The sequence below is a fragment of the Callorhinus ursinus genome, unplaced genomic scaffold, assembly GCF_003265705.2.
Source record: "Callorhinus ursinus isolate GAN/ISIS: 27379988/994484 unplaced genomic scaffold, GSC_fseal_2.0 scaffold3, whole genome shotgun sequence".
Lineage (NCBI taxonomy): Eukaryota > Metazoa > Chordata > Mammalia > Carnivora > Otariidae > Callorhinus > Callorhinus ursinus.
The window spans coordinates 31,115,571-31,129,310 of NW_027397065.1; the positions used below are offsets into that span (position 1 = coordinate 31,115,571).

The following is a 13,740-nucleotide window of genomic DNA, read 5'->3' on the forward strand; positions in this document are numbered from 1 at the left end:
CCCCCGCGTTTTGCCCAAAAACGGGTGGCCGGCCCAGCTTGGCTTCTCCCAACCTTGCGCGCCCACGCCCAGGGTTTCTTCCAAGGCCGCTCCCCAAGCTGCACCCACGCCAAGCAGGTGTGGACCCTCCCTAGAAAATCCATCTTCCCCTTCGTGGTGTTCCGAATCATCGGCCATCTGACTCAAATGTCATCTGATTTTTCCAGCTGTGACCTTCAGTGACTGGACCCTGAGGCACGGACTCGAGCCTCCGGGCTCTCAGCCTCTGCGCGCTGTTTTCGCTAAAGCAGTTTGCCGAGGTGGGGCGTGGGAGGAGGCGGGGGGAGCAACAGTAACACCCAGAAGAAGGCACCAAATTAACAGAAAACGACGACGGAAGCTTGAAAACGACTCCCTCCAATCCGGTAAATCCTAATACGAGTTTTAAAGCGGGTCATATCTACGGATGCAAGATAAATTCGATTTTAGAAACATACTGCCCCCGCCAAAGCATGAGAAAGTGACTTACACAAAGGTACTAACCAGAAAACTGTCCGCGGCAAAAATACAAAGGAGTTGCTCTTAGAAAAATGTAGATGCTCTTAGAAAAGAAAAAACGCCAATGTATAATAATACTGAAGTCTGCAGGAAATGTCTCTAGAAGGATATACTTTTTTAAAAGCTGGTGACCTCCTGAATGGGGATGGAAATTAACTGAGAAGAGGCGGAAGGAAACCTTCTGGGCCGATGCCACTGTTTTCCTATCTTGATTGTGGCGGTTCTTACAGGGGCTTGTCAATGTGTCAAGACTCATCGAACTGTATGTACACTTGAACTGTGTTCATTTTGTTCTAAGTACTTACTGTCTGACTTAATAAGTTGATTTTAAAAATAAATAAACCCACTAACAACTCTGCCTTTAGGGAAGGAAAGTGGGTGGCTGGGGGAGAGCCATGGGACACTACAATTTACCCTTTTTTACCTGTTTGTTTCGGGTTTTGTCATGGTTTTGAAAATATATAATTAGGATATTAGGTGATGTGAATATAAAGCAATTGTTAAAGAAACCAACAAAAGCAAAAACAGAGGTGCTTGTACACCGCATTGTAGGGATAAGAAAGAGCATGCCCTGTCCAAGCCCAGAAAATATTTTGGAAGGGGCGATTATCTTTAATGTTCAGATTTGCTTTCTTTGGTTTTTAGTCATATGTTTAACACACAAAGGAAAAACGAACACCCAGAACTTTTCTGGTGCTTATGTGTGGTGTGAGTGGCTGTCATCTCCTTGAGGACTCTCAGGGAAGGAGGGCCACAGAAGCAACACAGAAGCACGCTATAGAAAGCCACAGGACCAGGAGGGAGGTTGTCCTGGACGACGTGCCCCGGCTTCCGCGGGCAGCTCGCTATCCCGCTTAGAGCAAAGACGTGGAGGCCCTGAGCTGCCGTGGGAAGGCTCAACACCTGCCCAGGGTGGAAGCGGAGGCCTCCAAAGGCTAAGCAGGCATAGGGTCCCTAAGGCCTGAGAGGTCCGAAGCCTGGCCACTTATGCACCACCAAATCCATAGCTCCAGGGCTCCATCCGGCCCAACTCCCCTTCCTCCGGGCAGTCTGGGACCAGTAACTGCCAGGGTCCCACCTCTGGGGGAACTAGGTGTGCAATATCTCCATTTCACCCTCTGGAAGATAGGGAAGAGTCACTTGGCTTTGTTAGGACAGATTCCAGATCTGGTGCAGATTCAGAAAGGTGTTTGGAGGCTGGCCCTCAAGAGACAGATGGACAGTGGGCTGGAGACCAGGGGCCAGGAAAACTAGCAATGGCCAGACTTTTCTGCTGGCCTGGGGACAGGGCCTGGGTGGGGCTACCAAGTCCACCAGCCAACCTCATCTGCTGTCCCACTCAGCCACAGACCCATAGGACCTTCAACCAGCAAGCCAGTGTGCAGGGTAATGGGAGGGGGCTGCATTCCCTGTGACCCCAAGGCGTGGGTCTGTTGCTGGGACAGGTTAGGGGAAAATCAAGAGGGCAAATTTGCTGAGTGGCTATCAGAACCATTGCTCTGTCCCTGGGTAGTGTGGGTCAAAATCCATCCCACTCCCCTCTCTCTGGAGCTCTGCTGACCACCCCACTCAGATTTCTTACCACTGCTGGCTTAGCTCCAGTCCCTTCGTGTGGGCTGAGATTTCACTGGACTGTCACTTGGGCTGCCATCTCAAACTATACACAGCTTTGATTAGTAAACTCCAAGTTGAGGAGTGAGGCTCAGAAATGTGCATTTTCAACATGTGCCACAGGAGATACTGGCCTAGATATGTCCACAAGCCAAGTCTCTTCCCTTCTATAAAGGCACCACTTTATTCATTACATTTGGGGCTTGTCTTGATTGTGGTTTTTAAAATCTCTTTAAGGCAATACAAGCTTATGGTAAATAAAAAACAAAAGAAGGAAATTGTCTTAAAAGATGTACTGTGGAAAATGCCATTTATTCCTGATCCCACCCCCCCAGTTCTCTTCCCCAGAAGCTTTCATTACCATTTTGTTTATCCTTCCAAAAAATTCCATATAACTATATATATGTGCATATGCCCATATATAAAATACAAATTCTGCAACCCAGTTTGATATTTAATGTACTCAAAACATATCCATAAGAATACATATAAATGTAACTAGTGGCACCTGGGTGGCTCAGTTGGCTAAGCCTTGGACTCTTGATTTCAGCTCAGGTCACGATCTCAGGGTGGTGAGATTGAGCCCCGCGGGGGTGGGGGGAGCTCCATGTCCAGGACAGAGTCGGCTTGAGATTCTTTCCCCCTCCCTCTCCCCTCCGCACTCTCTCTCTCTCTCTCTTTTTTTCTCTCTCTCTAAAATAAACAAATAGGGGCCCCTGGGTGGCTCAGTCGGTTGAGCGTCTGCCTTTGGCTCAGGTCATGATCCCAGGGTCCTGGGATCGAGCCCCATGTCAGGCTTCCTGCTTCTCCCTCTCCCACTCCCCCTGCTTGTGTTCCCTCTCTCACTGTGTCTGTCTCTGTCAAATAAATAAATAAAATCTTTAAAAAAATAAAAATAAACAAATAAAATAAACAAATAAAATATTTTTTTTAAAAAGAATCCATATAAATGTAACTAATTCTTTCTTGTGGCTGCTACTATTCTGTTCTACTGGTGAATATAACTTGTCTTTAACTATTCCCCTGAGATAGATATATAGGGGTTTTTAAAAATTCTTTTTAAAGAATTTTCTAAAATTCTTTAAAAATTAAAACTGCAACACAAATACTTTTCTTGGCGCTCCTGGTTGGCTCAGCTGGTTAAACATCTGACTCTTGTTTTCAGCTCAGGTCATGATCTCAGGGTCCTGGGATTGAGCCCCACATGGGCCTCCCTGCTCAGCGGGGAGTCTGCTTGAGGATTCTCTCTCTTCCTCTCTCTCTGCCCCCCCTCTCCATTACACTCTCTTTCTCTCTCTCTCAAATAAATGGATAAGTAAACCTTTAATAAAAAAAATGTACTGTTCTTGTATGCATTACCTATAGAATAAAGTCCTAGAAGTGGAAATATTAGTTCAAAGGGCTTATGCATTTTTCATTTTGATAGTACAAAGCTGTTCCAAAGAGATTTATCAATTTGCATTTCCAATCAACAATGTAAAAGTGACTAAGCAGCGTAATTATCAAACTTTATCCTTGCCAATCTGATAAGTGAAAACATTTGCCTCTTTGTGTTTTAATTTGCCTTCCTGCTTCCCTTTCATCCTTTCTTTCTTACTTTCATTTTATCAGCAAGGTTCTGCTACTCCTGGCCAATTTTTCAATTGTTTTCTTGAGTCATTTTCATATTGATTTACGGGAACTCTTTCCATATTGTGGAAATAAGTTTTTTGTTGTCATTCTTTCTAGCAGTTAACCTGTACATTTTTTCTCTTTGATTCTATTAATGTTTTGTTTTTGTTTGTTTGTTTGTTTGTTTGTTTTTGCTGCACACAAGTTTCTTTTTATGCCATCAGGTTTACATAATTTGTCTTTTGTGGTTTCTAGGTCTTTAGTTCTCCTTATCCACCCTCCCAAATATTACAAACACTCCAAAATTATTATCTTAATCATCTATAGTACTTTTGTATTTCAATTCTTAGGTTTAAATTTTTAACCTATCTGGAATTAAATGTGTTTGGTGCAAGAATAATCCATTTCCCTCTCTCTAACACCACTTTCACTTTATTTTAAATGTATACTACACTCCCTCAAATAGTGTAATATCACAATTGGCAGGGACCTTATTTCCTATCTTAACCAGTTTCACTTTGTAGGTTAGACAACCACCAACATGCCTCTTCACTGGATCCACTGCCCAGGTGAGTCCACTTAACAACCTGGGATGCTTCCCAGAACAGCACAGCTGGGGAGGGACCTTTGGTATATACCTTTGGTATATACCTAATACTTCCAAAAAGAAAAACATGAACTGGGGACCAGAGAGGGAAACAGGATGTGCTCAGGGTCAGCCAATCAGTGAGAGAGGCAAGACCAGAACCCAGTCCTGGCGCATAGTCCAGTACTCTTTCTGGTACAAGTCAGCTTCCTTCAGGGTTGGTGTGACTTGGGCTGTGCAATCCCAGCTTCTGGTGCATGGTGGGCACCCAGTCAGTGTGGGTGAGGAAATACAGGAAATCATGCCCAGCATCCAACAGTGACTAGGCTGTGGAGTCACTTGGAGGCTGGGGGGACATTCTGGCCCACTCTTTTAGCTTTTCCCCTCATACCCTCCCCCCTTCCACAAAGACAAACACTCAGACATATACATACACAATATCCCCCAGCCAGGTAAATCTGTTCCCTGCTCCCCCTTCTGTGGGCCTCGGGACCTTCCTATGGCCAAGCAACTTTCAATAGACAGCCCTCAAAGCACTTCAGGGGACTTCCTGCCTGTCCTAGCTAGCTAGCAGAGGCTGATCCTAGGGCAAAAGCCAGACAGATAACAGGGGAACATGAAGATAGTATTTCTAGGGCTCTGTTCAGACTGCCCCAAAGCAGGACCAGCTACATAATTTGAGGGGGCCCTGTGCAAAATGAAAATGTGGTGCTTCTTGTTCAAAACTTACCAAGAATTTCAAGACAGCAACAGAAGAGCACAGGGCCCTTCTAAGCCAGCCTTCGGGGAAGGATGAGGTTAATTATCAAGGGAGGAGAAAGAAGATTCCTCAGTCCTCTAAAGCTTTGGATTTTAGGTAAAGTGGGCTGGGGGGTTTGCTATTCATAATATTCATAATAGCAAAAAAAAAAAAAAGTAGAAACAACCCAAATGTCCATCAACTGCTGAATGCAGAAAGAAAACATGGTATATCCATAGAATAGAATATTATTCCACCACAAAAAAGAATAAAGTACTGGTACATGCTACAACATGGGTGAACCTTGAAAACATTATGTTAAGTGAAATGGCAATATGATTCCATTTGAATGAACTGTCCAGAATAGTCAAGTCTACAGAGACAGAACGGAGACTGATTTGTGGTTGTCTAGAGCTGGGGAGGTAGGAAATGGGGGAGAGGGTTGGGGTTGATGGCTAAAGCCTACAGGTCTCTTTTAGGAGTGATGAAAATGTCCTAAAATTAACTGAGTGATGGTTGCACAGCTCCGTGGTTTTACTACAAATCATTGAATTGTATACTTTAGAGGGATGAATTGTACGGTATGTGATTTGCACCTATTAAATCTCAATGAAGCTCTTACCAAAAGAAGAGGAGGGGGAGGAGGAGGAAGAATCTTAAATTTCTCCTTCTCTTTCTCTCTCTCAACCGCTCTTACTGCGGGAGGCCCCTACTCCCTGATGAAGGTTTTTGGGGAACCCTGCATCAGCCTGGTCCTCTGCTCCAGCTGCGGGAGTGAGGGTGGGTGGGGTGGGGATGGGGGAGGGGGAGTGTCGTGCTTCCTCTCCAGTTGGTGTGGCTCGAGAAGGCAGCGACGTGCAGTAAAAGAAAACATTCAGTACTCTGTAGTGAGTCCTGTGCTCAAATCCTAACTCTGTCACTTTCCATCTGTGTGACCTTGAGCAAGTCCCCTCACCTCTCTGAGCCTCTTTCTCCTCTGCCCAGTACTCGAGATGAGTAGATCAGCGACGACATAGGTGAGAGCGTGTGGCTCACCCAGTGAAAGCTCTAGAAACAGAGGCAAAAGGAGAATTTGATACCCGCTGCGCCACCTGAACGAGGCGCGTCCCGCGGCAGGAAAAATCCGGGGCCCGGAAGCCGCCTGGAGTCTTCAGGAGCCAAGGACGAGAGCGGTAGCCCTCAGAGTCTTCCCCCGCCCCCAACCCCGGGCCCGGAAGGAAGCCAGGGCGGCGGAGGGGCCCCGCGGCCAGACCGGGGAGCCGGCTTGAGGGCCGGGAGCCGGGCCCGCAGCCGCCGCTGCTCATCCATCAGCCGGACGAAGAGCAGAGGCGCGCTCTCCGCCCTCTGTTTGCTTTCTCGCCAATTATTGCCGCGCCGCAGCCCCTTTGTTGATACAGTAGTCCGAAAAAGTGCTAATGTTCATTTATCAGGGGGCCCGCCGGGGACTCCCACGAGTTGCGTTTCTTTCCAAAATATAAACATGGGGCGAGCGTCCCAGACAGAAACTCCCATCTGTTTCCCCGGCGCGGGCGGAGAGCGAGGCGTTGTTGAAGATAAAGCCGCGGATAACGCTGCCTGTCTCCAATGGACGTCTCCCCGGCGCATTAATGACATTCCCGGTGATAGTTCCAGCTTATCTTTCAATTAATCATATATACCTTTTGCGGCGGGCCCTGCTGATTGCAGGAAAGGGGGGCCGGCTCGGGCTGTGCCGATCGCTTTTTCCAATTAATAATATTTTATGCGCGGAGAATGCGCTCAAGTCATCTGGAATTTGGCTCATCTTAAAGCCCTAATTCTTTAAAAGGCAAGGAAATAGATAGGTAGATGTTCGATCTCTCCTCTCTGCCTCCTTTTCTCTCTCTCTGCCTCTTTCTCTCTCCTTTTCTCTAGGCTGAGGGCTGTTTGTTTGTCCTGCTCGTTTGGCCAAAGTGCGGCTTAGAGAGGCGGCCAGGTTGGGTCAGCCGCCCTTGGGAAGGAAGATGTGTCCCTAGTGAGGCTGGAGAATCAAGTTTCGTACCTCCCCACCCCCAACCACTGCAACTTCTATTTAAAGAAAACAAAAAGTTTTACTCAGAAAGTGAGGACTACAAATAAAAGTTAGTAATTGCTCTTGGATATTTCTCTGTGGAGACCAGCGTGGGTCGCCCCAATTTCAATTCTGCCTAGATTTACTCTCTCTGGCAACGCTAAGGCCTGTTTTAGAGCCAAGGGAAATTATTACCAGATTCACCGAGGGTATAGGGAGTGGAGAAGTCACTTCGGCCGAATAGGGAGGCTTTCTTTCTTCCCCTTTTCATGACACCTGACCCACAGGCCTATTTGTCAGCCCTGGGAACCATAGCCCAAAATAGGTGATAAATCTTAACCGCCTCGTTTTGCAGAGGAAATGCCAGGTTTTGTTTTTGTTTTTTTTCCTTCCTCCAGAACTCTCTCTTAAACCCACACACAGTAATAATAATAATAATAATTTAAAAAAAACTAAAAACAGGGATCCCGGATGCAGCCTCGATGTCCCCCATTAAACGGTAATATTTCAGGCGTCGGCTCACACTAATCTTTCAAACTGTCATCGCGAGCAGCACGACCAGCCCATTCACTTCACAGCGCTCCCAGGACCCTCGCTCGGAGCTCTTTTGAATGAGACATTTAATTGAATCGGATGTGGCTCGTTTGCCAGACGTCACCGCCTAGGCGATAGGCATCCTTTCCCACTTCCCCCCCCCCAAAAAAAATCTTCAAAGGCGAGTTAGGCCCCCAAGCTAGGTTAGTTGAGGGCAATAACTAACATTGTCCAAAAGCGTGGCGAGGACAGGCGGAAGAGAGGCTACTGATCTGCAGGTCCGTCGCGGGAGAACCCGAGTTGGGGGTTAGGAGGCGGGTGGATGAGGAGGGTTCCGGGGGCTTGAGAGCTCCACCCCCGCCCCGACCCCGGCCACACATACACATACATTTGAAAAAGGCATCTCTCCGCAGACCCGGCTAACAATTCCAGAACCGCGCGTGGACCCTGGCTGGAAAATCCTAAGCGAGATTCCGCCGCGAAGGCCCGGGCCTGGTACTGGTGCCTGGCTCCCGGCAGTCGGGGTCCGAGTGCTTCGAGCCTCCGGGAGAGCCGCGCGGTGGTCCACTCTCCATCGCCCTAGCCCGGAGGCCACAGGTCCTGGAGGTGTGGGTTTGATGAGGAGCTGTAAAGGTCCTAGTGTTAGGCCTGTGCTTACTCCGATGGCACCGTTCCCTGCGGCGCTGCCGGACGGCTCGCGGTCCCGCTTGAGCACCCAAAGGTCCATGTTCAGGACAGACACCACCTTGTCCCTCTGCTTTGTGCGTTTCCTCAGCGCTTTGAGCGCAAATTACAGTCTCGGGTTCTGAGCTATGGCCTTGGCTTGGCTTTGTCCCTACGTGCCTTTCTTCTATTCCAAGCACTTCTTCCCTAGTCCCCAACTTGTCCTCCACTAAGAGCCGAGCCCTCCAAGTCTCCATTCTTAGCAAGTCCCCGCGCCCCGCCCGCGCCTTCCCGGCACAAACCTGGGTCGTGGTTTGTGAAAAGCGAGGCTTTTCCCCTCACAAACCTTTCCAACCCCAGAGATAAAGTAAGGCGGCGACCTTAACCGGGGGCCCATTCTGCCTGCCTGGATCCTGAAACTACACAAAATAAAGTGCCTCTCTGCAGTGTTCTGGGGGAGAGGGGATGGCCCAAACTTTTATCAGATCTCCCAAGGGATCCAGAGGGGTGAGGTGGACGGGCACAGGATCTGGCCCTTAGCTTGCGCTCCTGAAATATTGGCAGATTTGTCTGATAGGAGAGTCCCCACTTTACCAACCCTAGGGCTAAAAATTAACACCCAATCTGCCCTGCCCTTCCCTGGAGCGCCTGGACCAACCACCACTGCTGGGTTCCCTGCTGGGAGCCTGACCTGAGACCTCTGAGAAATCCTGGCCAGGCTGGGCTCCCAGGAGCCCCAGCTTCCTGAGAGCTAAACCTGGGCCTGGCTAGGGGTCCTTGGGCCGCAGAGGCCTGAAGGCCTTGCTACTAGGCAAAAGGGCAGGGGCAAGTGAGAGGCACGAATGGTGGGTTTCAGAAAAGGAGAAACTAGATGGCTGGAGGCTAGGATGCCTTAGAAGATCTCTTCTAGGAAGCTGAGCTTACCGGGTGGGATTTTGGATTTGTTTTATTCCTAAGGGGAGGGTCATTTCTTTGAGAGGAGGTTGATAGTGACTGATGCTCCCTGGAGTTGTGTGTGCGTGTGTGCATGTGTGCATGTGTGTATAACTTGCACTACTATTATAGAAGGTGGCCATCCACCACCCCATAACATCCACCTTGCCCCCAGGGCCTGGGCTGCTGAGGAAAGGGGGACTACTGGGGCATGACTGGCCCTGTAAGTCAAGCCAAACAGAACCCCCAAATTGTCCAGAATCTCCCCCCGCCCGTCATCACCCCAAAGCAAAGCTTCTCCCCTATGCTGCTCTTCTTATACACTCTTCCTTGCATAAAAAAGCCTTTAATAAGACTCCTGGAAATGACTCCCCTCCCCCAGCACCCCCACCAATCTTTCTCCCACTCTGCTTTAGGTGCTGAACAACATTTCTTCAAATCCCAGATCCACCCAGCTTAGCCCAGAGGCCAGATTTGGAGAAGAATCAGGTCCTTTCCCGGGTATGTGCTTCAGTGGGGTTTTCAGGCTAGTACTATGGAGAAATGTCAGGCTGCAGGAGCAATAGGAGAGTCTTCCAAATGCCTCGCGGTCCCTTTAAAAAAGCTGAACAGGATTTTTTTTTTTTTTTGAGCCCTATGACTATATTAGGTGACACGAAACTGCTCATCGCTCCTGTCATCGGGGCCCCTGGCCCAATGGCAGGCTGAGTCCCCCTCCTCTGGCCTGGTCCCGCCTCTGCTGCTCCTTGTGCTCCGCACTACCTGCCGCCTGGCCACAACCCGAGCTGGAAGGCGGGTGCGCGGGCGGGCGGCGGGCACCATGCAGGGAGCCTGCCAAAGGCCGTGGGCAGCGCTGCTCTCTGCCGCCCACCTGGCGCTGTGAGGAGCGCGCTGCCACCATGTTCCCCAGTCCTGCGCTCACGCCCACGCCGTTCTCGGTCAAAGACATCCTGAACCTGGAGCAGCAGCAGCGCAGCCTGGCTGCCGGGGAGCTCTCGGCGCGCCTGGAGTCCACGCTGGCGCCCGCCTCCTGCATGCTGGCCGCCTTCAAGCCCGAGGCCTACGCGGGGCCCGAGGCCGCTGCGCCCGCCCTCCCGGAGCTCCGCGCCGAGCTGGGCCCCGCGCCCTCGCCCGCCAAGTGTGCTCCTGCCTTCCCAGGCGCTCCCGCCTTCTATCCGCGTGCCTATGGCGACCCCGACCCCGCCAAGGACCCTCGAGCTGATAAGAAAGGTGAGGAGGAAACACAAGCCCCTTCTCCCTCCTGGGGTCGCTTTTGTGTCCCAAGCCGCCGCCAAGAAATCCTGGCCTGGGTGGAGGAGACGCGAGTGCCTGGGCGGAGGGCCGAACGCAGGGGTCTCCGAGTGTGAGAAGCGAGGTCGTCGCCAGGGCCCCTGAGCCCCACGTCCAATCGGAGATTTAGAGGAAATGCTGGATTGAGATGATCAGAAAACAAGAGATTATACATATATATACATATATATATATACATATATATATGTATATATATATATATATTGGCCTAACAAAGCCCCAGGAGGCAGCAGACTTCCTCAACGAAGTTCGCGATCGGTTTGTGGTAGAATAGAGAACGAGATATTCTCTATATCAGGGTTTTGGGGTTTTTAAAAATCTCTTTTGGATTTAAGGGTCTTTTTCAGGCTCTGCCAAAAACAGCTAAACAGAAAGTTAAAATGCTGCACACCAGATAGACTTTTGCTCACGACTGGAGAAGGGCCCAGGACCTTCTATATCCTACCCGTAACCCGGGTTTCTGGAGCTTTTTCTCCTTTGTGCCAGGACAGTGGAATCTTTGGGCACAAAGGCCTTGATTTAAAAATGAGATACTGCGAACTCTCGGGAATCTGATTAGCAGCTTTATTGTTCCGGCACAGCTTCCCGACGCTACCGGGGTCGAGGGGTTCTCTTCTGGAAAAAGTTAGAAAATGCTGCGGGACTCAAGGCGCGAGGCAATGGAGGAGAGGACCTCGGAAGGTGGCGGGATCGCCGCACAAGCCAGCCGCGGTTCGGGAGAGGGGAGAGGCGGGCGGGGCCGCAGAAAGGGGCACGTTGGGAAGACCTTGTCCCAAAGCTGGGTCCGCGCGAATCCGAGGTGGCAGGGTGCGCTGGGCGAAGGTTCGCGGTGAACCGAGAAGGGATCTTTCTAGCCTAGAAAGGTTTGTCTAGGAGCAGAGGGAAGGCCCGGGGACAGCTGCCGGCGGGTCAATTCAATTGACCGCTGCCAATTCGAATCCAACTCGAGGAAGGTGGGCAGGGCAAGATCCGAGGCTGCCTGCCCACCCGCGGCTTCTTGGGCGCTGGACAAACCCTGTGGCGGCTGCGCGGGAGTCTTCGATCAGCAAACCAACACGTTTTCCCCTTCTGTTTCTTCGGGGTTCCATAATTTTCAGACAGTGTGACTGATCCTGGAGTGAAGTCTTGGTCTCCCTTCATCCAAATTCTCTAACCGCTGTAGCCCTAATCGAATTCACCCCAGGGCATCATCCGGTTTTATTTTCTTTGCAGCCTGAAATCTTAAGTCACTGTCCATCACCCTCACCAGAATGTGAACTCCCCGAGGGCACGGACCTCTCTTGTGTTATGTTCTCCCGTGCCTAGAGCCATGCTTGGCATATAGTAAGCATTCAACAAATGCTAACTGGCTGTAGGTCGGAAACCGAGCTGTCCGTGGCGCCCAGTGCACTGGGCAGAGCGAGCCGCAGCCCAGCTGGGCGCTCCAAGCAGCACGGGGTGACACCCACTAGGGCTAATTCCCCGGCAGGCGCTCCGCGGATCGGGCCGCTCTGACCTGACCGAGCGTCCCTCTGCCCCTCTGTTTTCCCGCAGAGCTGTGCTCACTGCAGAAGGCGGTGGAGCTGGAGAAGCCGGAGGCCGACGGCGCGGAGCGACCGCGGGCGAGACGGCGGAGGAAGCCGCGCGTGCTCTTCTCGCAGGCGCAGGTCTACGAGCTGGAGCGGCGCTTCAAGCAGCAGCGGTACCTGTCAGCGCCCGAGCGCGACCAGCTGGCCAGCGTGCTGAAGCTCACCTCCACGCAGGTCAAGATCTGGTTCCAGAACCGGCGCTACAAGTGCAAGCGGCAGCGGCAGGACCAGACTCTGGAGCTGGTGGGGCTGCCCCCGCCGCCGCCGCCGCCGGCCCGCAGGATCGCGGTGCCAGTGCTTGTGCGCGACGGCAAGCCCTGCCTAGGGGACTCGGCGCCCTACGCGCCAGCGTACGGTGTGGGCCTCAACGCCTACGGCTATAACGCCTACCCCGCCTACCCGGGTTACGGCAGCGCGGCCTGCAACCCTGGCTACAGCTGCGCCGCTGCTTACCCAGCCGGGCCGCCCCCGGCGCAGTCGGCTACGGCCGCCACCAACAACAACTTCGTGAACTTTGGCGTCGGGGACTTGAACGCGGTGCAGAGCCCCGGGATCCCGCAGGGCAACTCAGGAGTGTCCACGCTGCACGGTATCCGAGCCTGGTAGGGAAGGGCCCTACCTGGGGCGCCCCGACCGATCCCAGCTCTAGAGAGGGACACTGAGTCTCGGGGGAGGGAGGACCCCTGACGTGTCTCCACGTCCCTTGGATTTCACATTCACTCCCGCAGGGGCCTCGGAGCTTTTTCCGTCCCCGGCGCCTTTGTTCCCAAGCGCGGGAGAGTTTGTGGCCGCGTTTACAGAGCTTGCGGCGATTGATCCCGCAGCCTGGTGCCTTAGCCGTCGCCCCCAGAGTGCCCTCCAAACGCCCACGTGCATCCCCAACCGGCTGAACATGGGCCGTTGGGACTGGGAGCCCGGGTGCACCTTTCTTCGAGCCTGGGCCCGGCGCCCGGGCCCTTGCTGCCTTGCCGCCGCCCACCCACCCGTATTTATGTTTTTACCTGTTGCTGTAAGAAATGGGAATCCCCTTCTCATTAAAGAGAGTGCGCTGATCCCGCATGTGTCTTCTTTCAGCTTGCCGCGCTTCAGAAACTGCATTTTAGAAAGCAGAGCTGGGCTGCCCAGCTGATCTTGAGTTGCAGGTACCGGCATTCACTGAGCAAATTGATGATAATAATAAACTCGTCCTGGGTCCTTTGTTAGATACTGCCTGGCATTGTCTCTCGTAATATTCAATAACTCCCTAAAAAGAGGTCCTGTTTTAAAGTTTAGCGGACTGAAGCCTGGAGAGGTTTGATGGCCTGTCCCTGAGCAGTGGGGAGTGGTAGAACAGAGGTCTCACTTCACAGACAGAGGGCACTTGCCTAGAGCTCCCCAGTCTTGCTTCCTTGAACCCTAGCCCATGTCAGGCACAGTTGAGGTGCTGGGCATTACATGGGGAGCAAAGGGACCTGGGTCCTCTGTAATTGGAACACACCAGAATTCATCCTGCTTAAAAGAACATTTTACTCCATTTTACAGATGGAAAAACCTAGAACCAAAGCTCTTATCAAGCTTCCCGCAATTCCCCGGCCCAGCCAGGAAGAGGGCCTGGGGTCCTGTGGCCCCAGCCTCACCA

At 51.7% G+C, this 13,740-nt stretch overlaps 1 protein-coding gene across 1 annotated transcript; it reads left to right on the forward strand.

Moving 5' to 3' along the window:
- Positions 1 to 293: 293 nt before the first annotated feature.
- NKX2-5 (NK2 homeobox 5) lies at positions 294 to 13,174 on the forward strand. The gene is made up of 4 exons (XM_025866618.2): positions 294 to 799; positions 4,284 to 4,328; positions 9,876 to 10,473; positions 12,088 to 13,174. The coding sequence occupies exons 3-4, from the start codon at positions 10,143 to 10,145 to the stop codon at positions 12,726 to 12,728; spliced, it is 972 nt and encodes a 323-aa protein (XP_025722403.1). The 5' UTR covers positions 294 to 799; positions 4,284 to 4,328; positions 9,876 to 10,142; the 3' UTR covers positions 12,729 to 13,174.
- Positions 13,175 to 13,740: the final 566 nt, after the last annotated feature.